Here is a 17,525-nt window from a genome sequence, read left to right as displayed (position 1 = left end):
GTGTATTCATGTCGATGTAGATGAAGATTTGTCATGGCTTGTGTGTATCACGGGCAGTGAGTGATGGGCATTTTCACTCCTGAAATTCTTGTACATTATCACTATTCATCTGCCAATAAGCCGGTATCGGATCCTACATTTACAAGTATCAATTGCATACATGGTGCAATGAAACTGCTGCACGAATTGGGAAGTTCTTGCTGAGAGAGACGTGCCTGCAGCTGCTTGTCTTCACAAGATTCAAGTTGCACGCACTGTTGCATCATCCGAAACGTTAGCGGCCGGTAGCGCTGACTCGGGAAGACTCCACGTCGCCTTGGCTCGAGCTTGCTGCCGATGACCGGCGGAAACAGCCGAGCGTGCGCCGGTGGTGGGGACAGGTCGGGTCTTGATATTCTGCCGCAGGTGAGCACACGGTACTAGTCGTGCGCTGATCGCAAACGCAAGATGGTGAAAAGAGTGGTGTCTGCGCTTAACTGTGATTCGCCGGCGTCTTTCGAGAAGGCGATGGAAGTGCTGCCGTGTCCGCTATCCGTCGATTTCTCGTGTTTCTATGGTAAGACGCTTGCGCCTCAACGATGGGAATTTGTGGTTCTGCCTAAATTTTCAAATGCTAGTTTATCATTAGTTGCTGCTTTGCTTTCGCCGGTACGTGCTGCTCACGTGTTTTGTAGTAACACCCCTGTAATTGCTACAAAGTGTGATATTCGCTCCTTTTCCCTTAATCTGCTGTAAAACTGCTGTATGGATGGAGTATTTTCACCGTGGAGGATGAAAATTACCTCAAAAGTGTAGCAATGGAAATGCATGCTATCCATAGTATTGTTTCGCACCTCATCATTCTGCTGGGTGCGCCACCCGCCCCTGTGACATGAACTACTGTGAAATGTTATTTAAATAAAATGTCTGGTCACTTCTATTACATTTTGCTTATGTGAACCATATATCAAGTCCGAAAATTTAGCATGATGTAGTCTGGCTGATTATCATACTTAGATTGAAAATTTCTTTACAATCAATTCAATTCTTTGGTCGACGATAGATTGGTGCCTATTGTTAACTCGTTACATGAGTACACACCGAAAACGGAAATTGATTCCAAGTTGGCTCTAGGATTTGTAGCCACTGAGGCAGTTTTTTGGGTGTGTGAATGACAAGTAGCACTGTCTTTGAGATAGCACGATGAACTTTTCGTCCTTCCGGCAACATTAGTGCACTGGTTTGCAGGTGGAGGAAGGACATTAACACCTTCGGCAGTTTGCTGTTATTTCTGTTCCATGGCTTTGATAAACTTTAGAAATAACACCTTGTAACATATTATGCTTAAAAAGTATTATTTTCCCATATAGTCTGCTTTAACAGCAAGAGTTGTGTTAGAATACTATGACTTCAAACAATGAGCACAATTTCAAAAGGTCGATGCCCCCAGTCGACGTTTTGACACAGTGTCCCTTTTTTGCCTCAAACTGTGCACAAAACAGACTTAAAAAATGGTTCAAATGGCTCTGAGCACTATGGGACTTAACATCTATGGTCATCAGTCCCCTAGAACTTAGAACTACTTAAACCTAACTAACCTAAGGACATCACACAACACCCAGCCATCACGAGGCAGAGAAAATCCCTGACCCCGCCGGGAATCGAACCCGGGAACAACAGACTTCAACTGAAACCGGTCGCCAGGAGAATATTTTAACAGCAGCTTACGGTGTTACACGATGTCAATTATAAACCTCCAGTTGTGCCAAGCTACAAAGCAGTGCGGTGTTGATACAGAGCCTTACATGGAAGAGCCATCTAACAGTATGCTTACGATATTAATTTCGTACAAAGTGCATGAACACCGCAGCATGGAACCAAGCGCATGATTTGCCTCCTTTTCCCCATTAACTTGTCCCCGTTTAAACGCACACGTTTGAGAAGAAGAAAACGCACATGTAGTTCTCATAGACGTTTGTTAAAACAATACTATTCTTTTTTCCCTCGGAATACTGAATAGATGAGCGGGGCGGGAAGAGAGATGAGCGTCTTCTTTTCTTCATTAGATGGCGAGAGCGAGAGGCCAGAAGATTTGGACGACGTTTGTGTGGAGGCGCGAGACGCTCTGTCACGGCGCGTGGAGGCGGAACTGCGGCAGGCGCACGGGGGCGACGTCGTACTGCCCCCAGGACTGCTGACCTCGGCCGCAGAACGTATCCTCCAGATGGCCAGCACCGAGCCCTACGGACTCAGGTAAGGCAACCACTTCAACCGGTAATGATTTTGTGGATGCTCGACATTCTGCTGCCACGGCTGTTAACATTTTAAGGTGAATGTGAAACACCTCCTCAGCTGCTGTTAACAGCTGCAGTGGTGGTGTTTACATATACCTTAAAATCCAGAAGTTCGTCGCAACAGAACTGGTCATTCTAGACTGACCGATTACTAGTCATATGTGAAATATCCGCTTCTTGAGAGAGAAATTTTAAATAAGATATAGTTGGTTGACCACACGAATAGACTGATATGAGCATTTCCTCACCGATTGCATTAGGAACCAACGAACGTTTGAATTTACTATTTCTGCAGGTTGCACAAATAACTTGTTATTGGCTTTTATTAGTTGCAAGTACCAGAAATTCAATAAAATTTACCAATAGCGTTGATTCTGATGAAATGTTCAATATAGAATGTCTACATTTTCTTTTAAAGGAATATAGGGCGTTGTAAATCGAGTAGTTTGCTTGTGTTTAGTATTATCGACATGAAGAAAGGGTAGATCTTCTCCTCATGCTTCTTCTGTATCATCGTCGTCATCAATCAGATGTTTACTGGGAAATGGCCTCTAGACTTCCAGTAAAATATGCCTTTGTCTTCATCGCATTGTATGGACTTGCAACAGTTTACCGATTATGGTTCCTACGAGTCATCATAAGGTCTGGAATCTTCTTGCAAAAATAAGTCGTCGAACAGCCACCTAACACCAATCTTGGTCGCCGGCCGGAGTGGCCGAGCGGTTCTAGGCGCTACAGTCTGGAACCGCGCGACCGCTATGGTCGCAGGTTCGAGTCCTGCCTCGGGCATGGATGTGTGTGATGTCCTTAGGTTAGTTAGGTTTAAGTAGTTCTAAGTTCTAGGGGACTGATGACCTTAGAAGTTAAGCCCCATAGTGCTCAGAGCCATTTGAACCAATCTTGGTCACTTGACTGGCAGTTGATTACAAGTGACAAAGATCGGCGTCAGGCAGTAGTTTGACGTGTTACTTTTGTAACAAGATACTATTTCTCATGATGACTCATAAGAACCGAAACCAGTAAATTGTTGTAAGTATCTCCAATGCAATCAATAAGTTGAGAATAAAAAAATCTTTTCCGCTAGATTTTTCCGTGCATTGTAGTCTAGCTCTATGTTGCACCTGCAAGTTTCTAATATCTACCCACCTTTCACGTGGTCACCATCTCATTCTTTTCTCTTGGAATCCAGAAAGGAACTTCTTTGGTTGATCTACTACTTGTTCGAGTGGATCCTGACCATCTCTGTTAACACTACGGCTGCAGTTAAGTCATCCACTCAGGTTTGGTCCCTGATACTCTTCGCAGGGCGTAAGCAATTTTCAGCGCACTGAATTTTCATACATTGCCGTACTGATCTACCGCTACGTTTCGCTACAAAGTAACTTTAGCAAGTTCTCAGCTGAATGTATGAATTTCATCCCTAGACAAGTATTCCAAGAGCACTAAGTAAAAGAATCTTCACTGTGCATCTGTTGCACCTTAATCTTAACGCAGTTAGCCCCACTTGTGCAACTAGCGAGCGGGTACTTTTCTTAGCACATAAGCATAGCCATATGGAAGAAGTTAAAGTAAATAAGTATAGCATGATTGGTATGTGATGTTCAGGCCCCTGTTTGCAACTTCTTCCAAATGGACGCCACTTCGGTGACTTGTGTGTCCCTAATCTACCTCAGTGATCCATTTGGGGAAAGGGGCCCTGCAGTTTAACGTGGAATCCGAACCACGTGTTGTTCCTGCCATATCTTCACATCAGTGGGAGGTGAAGGCTAGCGTAAAAGCAGACCGAAAAATTCTGGTTTCTGACAGGGATCCGATGCTGTGATGTTACAGCCTCCATGCTCGCTCTTACCACTAGACTACGAAGCCCGACGACAGAAGAACGGTTAAAGGAAAGAATTAAATGAAGCAAACATAATTTCATTTTTTCTTACCCAACCAAAATAAGCGCCGTTCACATACTAAGTACAGAAGTAGTGTGACTGGTACAGTCTAGCAAACATTTTTTCTTATAGTATTTTTTGTCAATGGTTATTTTTCGTGTTTTACAGAGGGTGCACGCTGCATGTGGACTTGGATTCAGGAAAGCAGTCTGGAGAACGACTACGCCTCACGACCGTGAAATGTGCGCCGGACACTGTCTCTACGTTCGAATTGTTCCTCACACTCCAGCAGGAGACCTCTTGGAAAACCGCCCTGCCGCAGTTCCTCAAGTAAGTACACCTTATCTCACCTCAACTTATTTCCAGTAGACATTCTGTGAACAACATAGGACTTTTCGCTAGTTGGAGTCGGTGAATGTAACATTCTTCGAGCGTAGTGTATTCCATTGGACAAAGTCGCTTCAGTACAGCATTACTAGTTATGGGAGCTTTTGTAACATCACAGAGTGACTACTGCGTTGAATATCAAGCACCAACATATAAAACTTATCTGTTTAAGTAAATGATCGGATGATTGTTATCCAGGCAGTTTCATATCGGTTGTACCCAATGTAAGCTATAGTTACCGCCTAAATTCTATCCTTCTTTCGTCTTTCTTCCCTTTGTAAACGCAGATAGTCTGCCACGTTTTTCTGTGAAAACTGCTTACTTTTGCCATGCGTATAATTGCACGCTTTGTGAAACGAGTGAATTCTCTTAATCTGTGTATTAGAGTTTACAGGTTTATCCACGACGTGATATATGTTGGTGAAAAATCTTCATTTAAGCAAAGGGTTACACTACGATAGACAATGCGATAGTGCTAAGATTTTGGATTCACTTGCATAAATATTGTTCATTTCTGTTTGAACTTTTGGGATTATTGAGTAGTGTCATACTCTTTGACTACCCTTTAAGCAAATAGCGTAACGATTGGTTTGAAATTAAAATTAGCAGTCACATTCATATATATAGGATTGCAGAAGAGAAAACTGTGTTTAGTTGGCTCTAATGAACAGTTTTGACTTAGAAGTACAGGAAAGCTGAAGCGTCTCGAAGTATAAAAATATGTTTGAGTTCAATTTCTTGATAGTAAGAGACATTTTTGAACAGAAATAGTCAATGAACTATTAATTAATGCTTACATGTAGCTGTGCATAGATCCTTGTATGAACGGTATATATTCTACAGGATGGTAATAAACATTATGAAAAGCTTGTGAGGATATTACAGAGTAGGTTGTGCGAGAAATAATTGTTAAAAACAAATTCCATACGTTCTACCGTTACTGAATTAATTAGCATTGAAGTTAGCCAATCAGGTCGTCACGTGAGCAAATTCAAGCAGCCAGCCAGAGACAATGTCGCTAAACGTGTTCTTCGTTTGGTTTGTTCAAACAAAACAAACATAGGTTGTGCGTACTTAGCTTGAATGTATCACTTTCGAAAAAGACATATTTAAACTGGTAATGAGCGTTTAAACAAGTGGTGACTCACGGACCCATAGTCTTCGCACTGTCGCATTTTAGCGCGTGCGGTTGCTTGAATTTGCGTGCGCAACGGCCTAACTGGCTAACGTCAGTGGTAACTGAATCGGAGACAGCACAACGTATGGATTTTTTTCTCAAAAATTGTTTCTCAGCACATCTTCCCTACAAGCTTTTCAGACTGTTTCACACCAACCTGTATAGACACTCACCAGAAGGTTACAGACGTATTGACTGGTGAGAGTAGATGAATCTGCAGAAATCGAATAACACTTACTGTTGTTGACTGCTTTTCTGGTCAGTGTCTGCTCCAGGCAGCAGACAACGCCGAGCTTAATGAGTCTGATATTTTAACGAAAAGCCGTGATTCTGTTTCAATTCAGTCAGATTTCAACACGTAAAGGATCTCAACTTTGGACGTCACTCGTATTTTCGTAGACGTAGACGCACTAAACACGGCGTCTCTGCCAGCTAAAGACAACAGCGACCAAAAATCTGTCAGTACCGGTCCAATTCGGCAACTAGCATCAGCCTCATATCAAAGTGCGCGTATAGTACATAACGCTCCAGAAAATTAGTCGTGGATTTGAATAAATATGTAACTAGTTCGCCCCATTATTTGTGCGCATCCGTTTCCTCCAGCAAGATCCCTCAGCTCCCCCGCGTCTCGCACACTTTCACGGAACCGAGAGCGGGCTGCCGAGTGCGCACGTGCTTTCCAGCACGCTCGTGGCCACTTGCGGTGAAAACGCCTCCAGTGAGTCAGTTCGGGAGAAAGCTAAACGTAATTTTGTTTGCAGGAACCTCACCAGCGGCGGCGCGCTTGTCCTCAGTCGGGACTTCACCCTCAGCAAGAAGCGCCTCTTCCGCTCCTATTCGTGATCAGCGCTGGTCCGCCGACGTCTTTCGAGCTGGAGAGCGAAGTGCCTGGAGCACGACGCCTCGTCTCTGGAGATTCAAGACTGAACCATCGCCTCTGTATCTACGCCCACCAGTTTAGCAACTCTACGGCGTGAAACAATCAACCGTAGCCACTGTCCGAGTCATATCATCTTCATCGTATTTATTACGTATCATTCCGCCACGCACTGTCATGAACATCTGAGCGTAGCCTCATTTTTCCTGCATTTTGAAATACATTTGAGAAATCTCTGGAAGTGTCTGTATTTCCAGTCTCTCTCATTATATTAGTCCAGAGGACCTGAGCGCACCAAATAATTGCACTGATCATCCTAGGGTGCGCGTACTCATCTTCAGTTCATCCATGTTGCTCATATTTTTCTCTGAAGACTGATTTTTCATTTGCTGTGCCTACTTAGTCGGCTACCATTTTGCAAGCTCGCATTGTGAAGTATTATCGTTGTTTTTATACATTATTTTTGAAAAAGAAGATTTTGAATTGTTGTTTCTAAATATTTTATTTATGTGTGTTGGAGTATTTCCAACTATGTGAAAACAGAAGTAAAGCAAGATGTTTGATTATACTACTTGTTTTTTCATCTGACCTCTCCCTATAATTCCTGACAGGTCCCACCATGATAAGTAAGAAAAATTCTTTCTGTGTGAGAACGTTTTCTCTGCATAGGCTGTGCTTGTTAATTAAAGAATGGCTAGAGTTATTGTTAGTTAATACAGCGTGTGCTGAAATAATGTTCTTACACGAGAGATTCAATTCGTCTGAGAACCCTAAGTATGTAAAATAGAAGTAAAACGTAGATCATGAAATTAAAGATTTATTTCAGTGGGAAAATAAATCTAGAACTTTATGGATTTTAGGAAAGGATTTGCAACCAGTGATTGTCAGGTACGAGTCCGGTTCTAGAAATTGTCCCTTAGCCAAAGGCGGTGAATTGAAAGTGATCATTTTCTACCGGAGGTTTAATGCCGTAGTATATTTTAAAAAAGAACGTTGCGAATATTGCAATTATTTCGTTATAGTACTGTCACGAAATTTTTAAATCATGAAAACATGTGGGTTTTTCTAATTTAGAATAATCCTGGCAACACGATCGAGAGCACGACGTAATTTATTATTTTTGGGTGGCAATTCCAAACGCGACTTATTAATAAATTTTCCATGAAAATAACTGTAAATAATGCCACTATGTCTACAAAAACCGACGGATATTACAAGGTTAACAGTAGAGTTGGCAAGTATACACATAAATACTATTTTGAGTATTCCAAGCATTGAATTGTTGATAAAAACAAACCAGAGTTTGTTAAGACTAGATGCAATAATGACATTGCACCATCTGTGTTATTCTAAAAATTTGTAAAGGATACTGCTATCAGATTCGAGAGAGCTGCAAAATACTTACATACAAGCACTTATTTTTATCAGTGTATGATGTGAAACTACTAATGAAGCGTGTGAATTTTAACTTCAAAAGAGAAATTAATGTTGACAATGAATGCAGCGTTTGGGCCATCATAGTAATTCTTTTGTGACAATCAAACTAAGATGAGAAACACTGTTGGAGACCTACATCAAAAGCGCGAAGAACAAGAACGACATTTCAGATCACTGTAGAAGTTCACAGTAATCATCTCCAGAGTGCCTTTGAAAAAATGGTTCAAATGGCTCTGAACGCTATGGGACTTAACATCTGTGGTCATCAGTCCCCTAGAACTTAGAACTACTTAAACCTAACTAACCTAGGACTTCACACACATCCATGCCCGAGGCAGGATTCGAACCTGCGACTGTAGCGGTCACGCGGTTCCAGACAGAAGCGCCTAGAACCGCACGGTCACACCGGCCGGCCTGTGCCTTTGAAACACAGATGTCTTAACAGGTTGATATGCTTACAGTTTTCGTTCAGATCATAAATTCTCGTATTTCTCGCATATACAAGCAAACTCATGGACATTTTTTTAAACGAAATTCTGCCACCCAATGATTTTTGACCAGTGCCATACTTTCAGCCGACGTTGTTACTTTTTGATTGACCTTTGACACTGCATTACGGTACTTCATGTTATTTACTACAACTATACCCAATACAGCTAAAGTCCTTATGCTTGATTTAGGTGGAACCCTTTGATACGTAAACCTTTTTTTTTTTCAGAATGTTGTGCACAGGACACGTGTGTGCGAAGACAAGATGTAATGTGATACACGTGATATAGACGCCATACGACTGAAAGAGGCTACGTGCAATGTATCACAATTTTGCAGTGAAAATCGGAAATTTGAGATTGTGAATTTTTCTCGCGACTACAGTTTAATAGTATACTAACCCCTTCTCTAACTGATTAAAGAAGATCAGTGGTACGATAGCTTGCTATTTATTGTGTTGTTTTAAAGTTTGTGACACACAGAAATATAGGGGTTCGACAAAATATGGAAACGTCGCGAGAAATGCAAGCCTGAATATAAATGTAGATGCTAGCCAAACCTACGTGTTGTCTTTGACCAAGAACAGTACCTGCGCAATGTCCTCAATATAATGTAATGGGTCAGTCGTGGTCAGAACAGTGTTCTGTGTAGCTGTGAATCCATTACGTCGGAGATTAAGTAAACTGAACAGGATAAAATTGTTGCTGCTCGTATGGTGGGTGCTGTTGTAACCAATGGAGCCGGAGTGTTTTGTATTTCAAGAGGTACCGTATGAAAGATTTATAAGGCACACAGGGAAAGCGAAATAACATCATTCGATAAGTCACAACGCGGATGAAGTTGTGTGTTAAGTGATCTTGATGAAGAGGATTGTGACGAAAAATAAGAGGACAAGAGCTGCAACTGAATTTTTCACTCACTAACCCCGTCAGCACCTAAAGAACACATGGGAGCTCTATCAGCAGGGATTGCTGGGCGTGATGGAATTGCAAAACCACTCACAAGTCATGCAATTGCCGAAGACAGAAATCCTGAACTATGGTCCATATATATATATATATGTAATTTCATTCTATAGAGCTGCATAGTCACCGATGGTCGCTGTTCTTTCGAACGTGTCCGAAAGAACAGATCCATCTTTATATATATATATATATATATATATATATATATATATATATATATATATATATTCCTGGAAATGGAAAAAAGAACACATTGCACCGGTGTGTCAGACCCACCATACTTGCTCCGGACACTGCGAGAGGGCTGTACAAGCAATGATCACACGCACGGCACAGCGGACACACCAGGAACCGCGGTGTTCGCCGTCGAATGGCGCTAGCTGCGCAGCATTTGTGCACCGCCGCCGTCAGTGTCAGCCAGTTTGCCGTGGCATACGGAGCTCCATCGCAGTCTTTAACACTGGTAGCATGCCGCGACAGCGTGGACGTGAACCGTATGTGCAGTTGACGGACTTTGAGCGAGGGCGTATAGTGGGCATGCGGGAGGCCGGGTGGACGCACCGCCGAATTGCTCAACACGTGGGGCGTGAGGTCTCCACAGTACATCGATGTTGTCGCCAGTGGTCGGCGGAAGGTGCACCTGCCCGTCGACCTGGGACCGGACCGCAGCGACGCACGGATGCACGCCAAGACCGTAGGATCCTACGCAGTGCCGTAGGGGACCGCACCGCCACTTCCCAGCAAATTAGGGACACTTGCTCCTGGGGTATCGGCGAGGACCATTCGCAACCGTCTCCATGAAGCTGGGCTACGGTCCCGCACACCGTTAGGCCGTCTTCCGCTCACGCCCCAACATCGTGCAGCCCGCCTCCAGTGGTGTCGCGACAGGCGTGAATGGAGGGACGAATGGAGACGTGTCGTCTTCAGCGATGAGAGTCGCTTCTGCCTTGGTGCCAATGATGGTCGTATGCGTGTTTGGCGCCGTGCAGGTGAGCGCCACAATCAGGACTGCATACGACCGAGGCACACAGAGCCAACACCCGGCATCATGGTGTGGGGAGCGATCTCCTACACTGGCCTTACACCACTGGTGATCGTCGAGGGGACACTGAATAGTGCACGGTACATCCAAACCGTCATCGAACCCATCGTTCTACCATTCCTAGACCGGCAAGGGAACTTGCTGTTCCAACAGGACAATGCACGTCCGCATGTATCCCGTGCCACCCAACGTGCTCTAGAAGGTGTAAGTCAACTACCCTGGCCAGCAAGATCTCCGGATCTGTCCCCCATTGAGCATGTTTGGGACTGGATGAAGCGTCGTCTCACGCGGTCTGCACGTCCAGCACGAACGCTGGTCCAACTGAGGCGCCAGGTGGAAATGGCATGGCAAGCCGTTCCACAGGACTACATCCAGCATCTCTACGATCGTCTCCATGGGAGAATAGCAGCCTGCATTGCTGCGAAAGGTGGATATACACTGTACTAGTGCCGACATTGTGCATGCTCTGTTGCCTGTGTCTATGTGCCTGTGGTTCTGTCAGTGTGATCATGTGATGTATCTGACCCCAGGAATGTGTCAATAAAGTTTCCCCTTCCTGGGACAATGAATTCACGGTGTTCTTATTTCAATTTCCAGGAGGGTAACTGGCCCTTCTGTGCGGATGCGCAAACGGTGCCCGAACTCTTACGGGAATCGGCACAAAGCCGCGAGTAATGAGCATAATGGGCAGGGGCACTATGAATATAGTGCGCGAAAATAAGTTGGGAATGTGGGTCTCACGGGAGGCGTGTCAGAGGTAAGTCCCGGCAGTCGCACTATCCTCGGTTCCTCGGTGGCTCAGAAGGATAGAGCGTCTGCCATGTAAGCAGGAGATCCCGGGTTCGAATCCCGGTCGGAGCACACAATTTCAACTGTCCCCGTTGACGTATATCAGCGCCTGTACGCAGCTAGAGGTATTGATTTCATTGTAATTTTATGGTCCAAATTTCATTTGGTTAGATGAGTTTTGTTTCGCACTGTCCCCAATTTCTGACCGAGCTTACGTCCCGAGAGTGGAATATGGTTGGACCAAACAGCGAGGTCATCGGTCCCATTGGACTAGGGAAGGATCGGTAAAGAAGTCGGCCGTGCCCTTTCAAAGGAACCAACCCGGCATTTGCCTGAAACGATTTAGGGAAATCACGGAATACCTAAATCAGGATGGTCTGGCGCGAGTTTGAACCGTCGTCCTCCCGAATGCGAGTCCAGTGTGCTAACCACTGCTCCACCTCGGTCGGTAGTGTAACATGGTGTGAGTTTTGTAATAACCTGGGCAGCCATATTATGATATTCCATGAGCCCATGGTTACTCTGCAAGGCCGCATTATTGCCAGATTATGTGATCACTTTGGTTGATCACGACCGTACCGCGGAACAATGTTTGTTCCCCAGTCGTGCTGCTGTGTTCAAAGACATCAGGGCCCCTGTTCACACAGATCGCATCATCCAGGACTGGTTTTGTATGTGTACATTTCCCTGGCTGTATGACAGTATATTGTGATACATATTGCTGTTTTATGTTGAAAGACACACTGCTCACTAGATGTATATATTTACATATTTTAGTTCTGAGGATGGTCATTACGGACTGAAACCGGTCATAGTCTAAAGAATTGATATTTTGATCAGAGACTGGAATAAAAAACGTCTGAATTTTCGTATCTCTTCTGGTCACAACAGTCACCAGATCTCAATGTCATTGAGCCTTTATGGTCTTTGGAGAGAAGGGTGCGTGATGGCTACTAGCCCCATCATCGTTACCTGGACTTGCCACTATTTTGTAGGGGGAATGTATACGGAATAGGTACCCAGACATGTGATTGACTCGAAGACTTCTTTAGGGCTCAGTATGTTGTCCTCGACGGCTACTGTTTATCAGAGACACGGATATGGTCAGGAGCGCCCCAGGGAACTGTGACAAGACCGCTGTCATTTTCTGAATACATAAATGGGCTGCTAGTCAGGGTGAACAACAATTTGCAGTTGTTTGCTTTTGATGTAGTGATACATGGGAAGATGTCAAAGATGAGTATAGGATGATATCAGATCACTTATACAAAATTTCTAGTTGGTGTGATGAATTGCAAATAGCTCTAAATGTAGAAAAATGTAAGTTAATGCGGATGCTGGAAGAACAAACCATAACGTTCGGATACAGCATTAGTAGTCTCCTGTTTGACATAGTCACGTCGTTTAAATATCTGGGCGTAACGTTGCAAACCGATATGAGATGAAATGTGCATGTTAGGATCATTGTAGGAAAGGCAAATGGTCGATTTCGGTTTATTGGGAGAATACACGCAGGTCTTATGGAAATGCTTCGGGAACTCAAGTGGGAATCACTGAAGAGAAGACGACTTTCTTTTCTAGGAAAATTTAGAAAATTTACACAACCAACGTTTGAAGCTGAATGCAGAACGATGTTAATGCCGCCAACATACAAAATGGTTCAAATTGCTCTGAGCACTATGAGACTTAACTTCTGAGGTCATCAGTCCCCTAGAACTACTTAAACCTAACTGACCTAAGGACATGACACACATCCATGCCCTAGGCAGGATTCGAACCTGCGACCGTAGCGAACGCGTGGTTCCACACTGTAGCGCCTAGAACCGCTCGGCCACTCCGGCCGCCGCCAACATACATTTCGCTCACACTACATCCAGTCTCAAAGGTAACTATCGTTCACGCTACAGTGGAATGTGTATGTAGACGAAAATCTAAACTTTTTTTTTTTTTTCATCAGCCTTCTGACTGGTTTGATGCGGCCCGCCACGAATTTCTCTCCTGTGCCAACCTCTTCATCTCAGAGTAGCAGTTGCAACCTACGTCCTCAATTATTTGCTGGATGTATTCCAATCTCTTTCTTCCTCTACAGTTTTTGCCCTCTGCTCTTAACAGGTCCTATCATCCTGTCCCTTCTCCTTATAAGCGTTTTGCACGTATTGCTTTCCTCTCCGATTCTGTGCAGAACCTCCTCATTCCTTACCTTATCAGTCCACCTAATTTTCAGCATTCGTCTGTAGCACCACATCTCAAACACTTCGATTCTCTTCTTTTCTGGTTTTTCCACAGTCCATGTTTCTCTACCGTACAATTCTGTACTCCAGACTGTAACGTTCCCTGGCAGCACACACACTATTAATTAAATGAAATGACATTTAATTGTACTATGTACGCCACTATGAAGCAATTCGTATGTACTGTAATTGTTTAACAAAAAAATATTATTTAATTTTGTATAAAGGACATTCGTTATTATTGTAATATTTTCTGTAATAATATTTTCGATGTATTTATGATTTTAATATTTCTATACTCATAATGTAATTATGAAATATGTTAATATCTGCGATAAAAAATGTAAAATACAGACACAGAGGAAAATAATGTTGTACGAATACAAATAGACATTAACAATCAGCAATAGTATAAATAGGAATACATAATGTGCATTCTTTGTCGTCTTCCTCGGGAGCTGAGAGAGAGAGGAACCTGTGACGTAGCATTGTATGAATGAGTAGACTTCTTTTGTCTATATCTATCTTTAGCCGCCATTAGAGGAGAAATTACAAAGTAATGTAAGTTTAATTATTGTTGTGGTCTAGATATATTATAATTTATCAAAATTGTGTATTACTAATGTAAATTAGCTTGCCCATGTCATCTATAATATTTCTTTAAAGAATTTTCAGCATTTTTAGCGATTATCGTTGGTGTTGCTGGGCTGTGCCGCAACCGAACGATTTGCAGCGGCGGCACATTTAAAAATTGTTCCGCTAAATAAATATAAAAAAAAATAACCAAACCCGTAAATCGGGAGCAGATAAAATTAGCAGTGAATTACGAAATATTTTTCTTTTACAGCGATCCTGAGGCTGACGGAATTTATTACTGGTTTTACATTTGTGCATTCATAGGCGGATAGTTAACGTTGAAGTTGTTAATCTGTTGGTTCTTTCAATTTCTAAAGCAAATAACTTAAGCGTATAGTGAAGTGTGTTTTGTCAATGATAATTAAACGTTCAGATCGGCTTGGCAATATTTAACCATTTTATGTTAACAGAGACAGTCTTGTGTTCCATAGCTAACGCCGGGAAAGAATTCAGTAACTATTTAAAAAACCACTGCATTTAGAAAATGTGTGCCAAGGCCGAAATACGTAAAAAATTTAATTTATATAATTTTCAACTAAATGTTCTTAATCAGTTAGTATGAATTTATCAGCATGAAAGGGTTGCTAGGGTTCACGTAATTTTAAATGTGCTTAATTCTGTCTAAATGAATTTTTATTACCACACGTAAATAAGGGGTTCTACAACAAAGTTCGTACTGAAAGAGCGAATAACAAAAACAATTTAAAGCAACATTTCTCCCCACATTTCCAAATCCAATTTTCGATTCATTTTTTACATTATATATATATATATATATATATATATATATATATATATATATAATCCTTTTTTTATTTCATTAAATTGGCGCCCAACGTTTGAAAGAGCGAATATATATATATATATATATATATATATATATATATATATTTTCTCCTTTTTTTATTTCATTAATAGACGAACATTATCAGAAATTCCTTCCTCAAATTAAGGCCGATATTTGATATTAGTAGACTTCTCTTGGCCAGGAATGACCTTTTTTCCATTGCTAGTCTGCTTTTGATGTCGTCCTTGCTCCGTCCGTGATTGGTTATCTTACTGCCTAGATAGCAGAATTCCTTAACTTCATCTACTTCGTGATCATCCATCCTGATATCAAGTTCCTCGCTGTTCTTATTTTTACTATTTCTCATCACCTTCGTCTTTCTTCGATTTACTCTCAATCCATACCCTGTGGTCATTAGACTGTTTATTCCGTTCAGCAGATCATGTAATTCTTCTTCACTTTCACTCAGGTTAGCAATGCCATCAGCGAATCGTAGCATTAATACCCTTTCACCTTGAATTTTAATTCCACTCCTGAAACTTTCTTTTATTTCCACCATTGCTCCCTCGATATACAGATTGAACAGGAGGGGCGAAATGCTACATCCCTGTCTTACACCCTTTTTAATACGAGCACTTCGTTCTTGGTCATCCACTCTTATTATTCCCTCTTGGCTGTTGTAAATGTTGCATATGACCCGTCTCTCCCTATAGCTTACATCTACTTTTTTTCAGAATTTCTAACATCTTGCATCATTTTACATTGTAGAACGCTTTTTCCAGGTCGACAAAAACTATGAACGGGTCTTGATTTTTCTTTACTTTTGCTTCAGTTATCAACCGCAACGTCAGAATTGCCTCTCTCCCGCCTTTACCTTTTTTCAAATGCCGAACTGATCGTCATCTAGCCAATCCTCAGTTTTCTTTTCCATTCTTCTGTACATTATTTTTGAAAGGAACTTGGATGCGTGAGCTGTGAAGCTGATTGTGCGATAATTCTCGCACTTGTCAGCTGTTGCCGTCTTCGGAATCGTGTAGATGATACTTTTCCGAAAGTCGCCAGACTTAACATTCTACACATCAATGTCAATAGTCGTTTTGTTGCCACTTCCCCAAATGATATTAGAAATTCTGATGGAATGTTATCTATCCTTTCTGCCTTATTTGATCTTAACCTGTATGTAGACGTAAATGTAAACCTGTATTTATCCAATCCGAGACTACTGGGAGCCATTTTTAATCGCAACGCTGTTCATACACCGTGCTAGGATTGCTAATGTGTTGTGGCTTTGGCATTTCCGTATTTTTGTCCCCCCCCCCCCCCCCTTCCCCACTGTAGACAGCGCTACTCCTTACTTCGTGCGGTTGCATATGAAGCATGCAGTGCACTTCATGGCAGTTTGACTTTTGTTAAATGCTGCTGTCTTGGTGTTGCAATTTTAGTGACCAGGAGTGCACAATACACTACTTGGCTTGTCAGCAAACAGTTTAATACAGTACGTTCTGGCGAGAAGTGTACAATCCACTGAGGTGACAAAAGTCATGAAATACCTCCTAATATCTCGTCGGACCTCCTTTTTCCCGGCGCATTGCAGCTCGACGCGCCGTGGGCTCAACAAATCCCTGGAAGTCCCCTGCAGGAATAGTGAGCCATGCTGCCGCCATAGTCGTCCATAATTGCGAAAATGTTGCCGGTACCGGATTTTGTGCACCTCGTGATTTTGTGTCATAAATATTCGATGGGTGGCCAAGTAATTCGCTAGAATTGTCCAGAATGGTTTCGCAGACCAATCGCGAAACGTTGTGGCCCGAACAGATGGCGCATTGTCTTCCATAAAAATTCCATCGTTGTCTGGGAACATGGCTGCAGATGCTCTCCAAGTAGGCGAACGTAATATGATCGGGTCAATGATCGGATGAGTTGGCTCAGAGGATCCAGTTCATTGCATGTAAACACAGCCCACACAATTAAGGAACCAAAACCAGCTTGCACACTGCTTTGTTGACAACCTGGGCCCACGGCTTCGTGGGGTCTGCACCACACTCTAACCCTACCATCAGCTCTTGCCAACTGAAATCAGGAGTAGTCCTACTACGTCAGGGTTTTCTAGTTAGGATCCAACCGATACGGTCACGAGTCCAGGAGGAAGCCTGCAGGCGATGTCGTGCTGTTCGCAAAGGCACTCGCGTCTGCTGCCGTAGCTCATTAACGCCAGACTTCACCGTACTGCCCTAACCGATGTGTTCGTCGTACGTTCCACATCGATTTCTGCGGTCATTTCCCGCAGTGTTGCTTGTCTGTCAGCACCGACGACTCTACGCAAACACTGCTGCTGTCGCTCGTCAAGTGAAAAAGCACTCCGTCTTCAGGCCACGAGTGGCCTACCGGAACCATCCGACCGCCGTGTCATCCTCAGTGGAGGATGCGGATAGGAGGGGCGTGGGGCCAGCACACCGCTCTCCCGGTCGTTATGATGGTATTCTTGACCGAAGCCGCTACTATTCGGTCGAGTAGCTCCTCAATTGGCATCATGAGGCTAAGTGCACCCCGAAAAA

At 43.0% G+C, this 17,525-nt stretch overlaps 1 protein-coding gene across 1 annotated transcript; it reads left to right on the top strand.

The window, feature by feature from the left end:
- The first annotated feature begins 410 nt into the window (after nucleotides 1-410).
- Nucleotides 411-7,162, top strand: LOC126237099 (protein charybde-like). The gene is made up of 4 exons (XM_049946907.1): nucleotides 411-556; nucleotides 2,046-2,232; nucleotides 4,322-4,483; nucleotides 6,479-7,162. Exons 1-4 carry the CDS (start codon nucleotides 448-450, stop codon nucleotides 6,558-6,560), a joined length of 540 nt encoding a protein of 179 aa, XP_049802864.1. The 5' UTR covers nucleotides 411-447; the 3' UTR covers nucleotides 6,561-7,162.
- Nucleotides 7,163-17,525: the final 10,363 nt, after the last annotated feature.

Source organism: Schistocerca nitens, chromosome 2, assembly GCF_023898315.1.
Source record: "Schistocerca nitens isolate TAMUIC-IGC-003100 chromosome 2, iqSchNite1.1, whole genome shotgun sequence".
Taxonomy (NCBI): Eukaryota; Metazoa; Arthropoda; class Insecta; order Orthoptera; family Acrididae; genus Schistocerca; species Schistocerca nitens.
The sequence above is the reverse complement of the archived record's forward strand: the minus strand, read 5'-3'. Positions and strand labels throughout refer to the sequence as shown.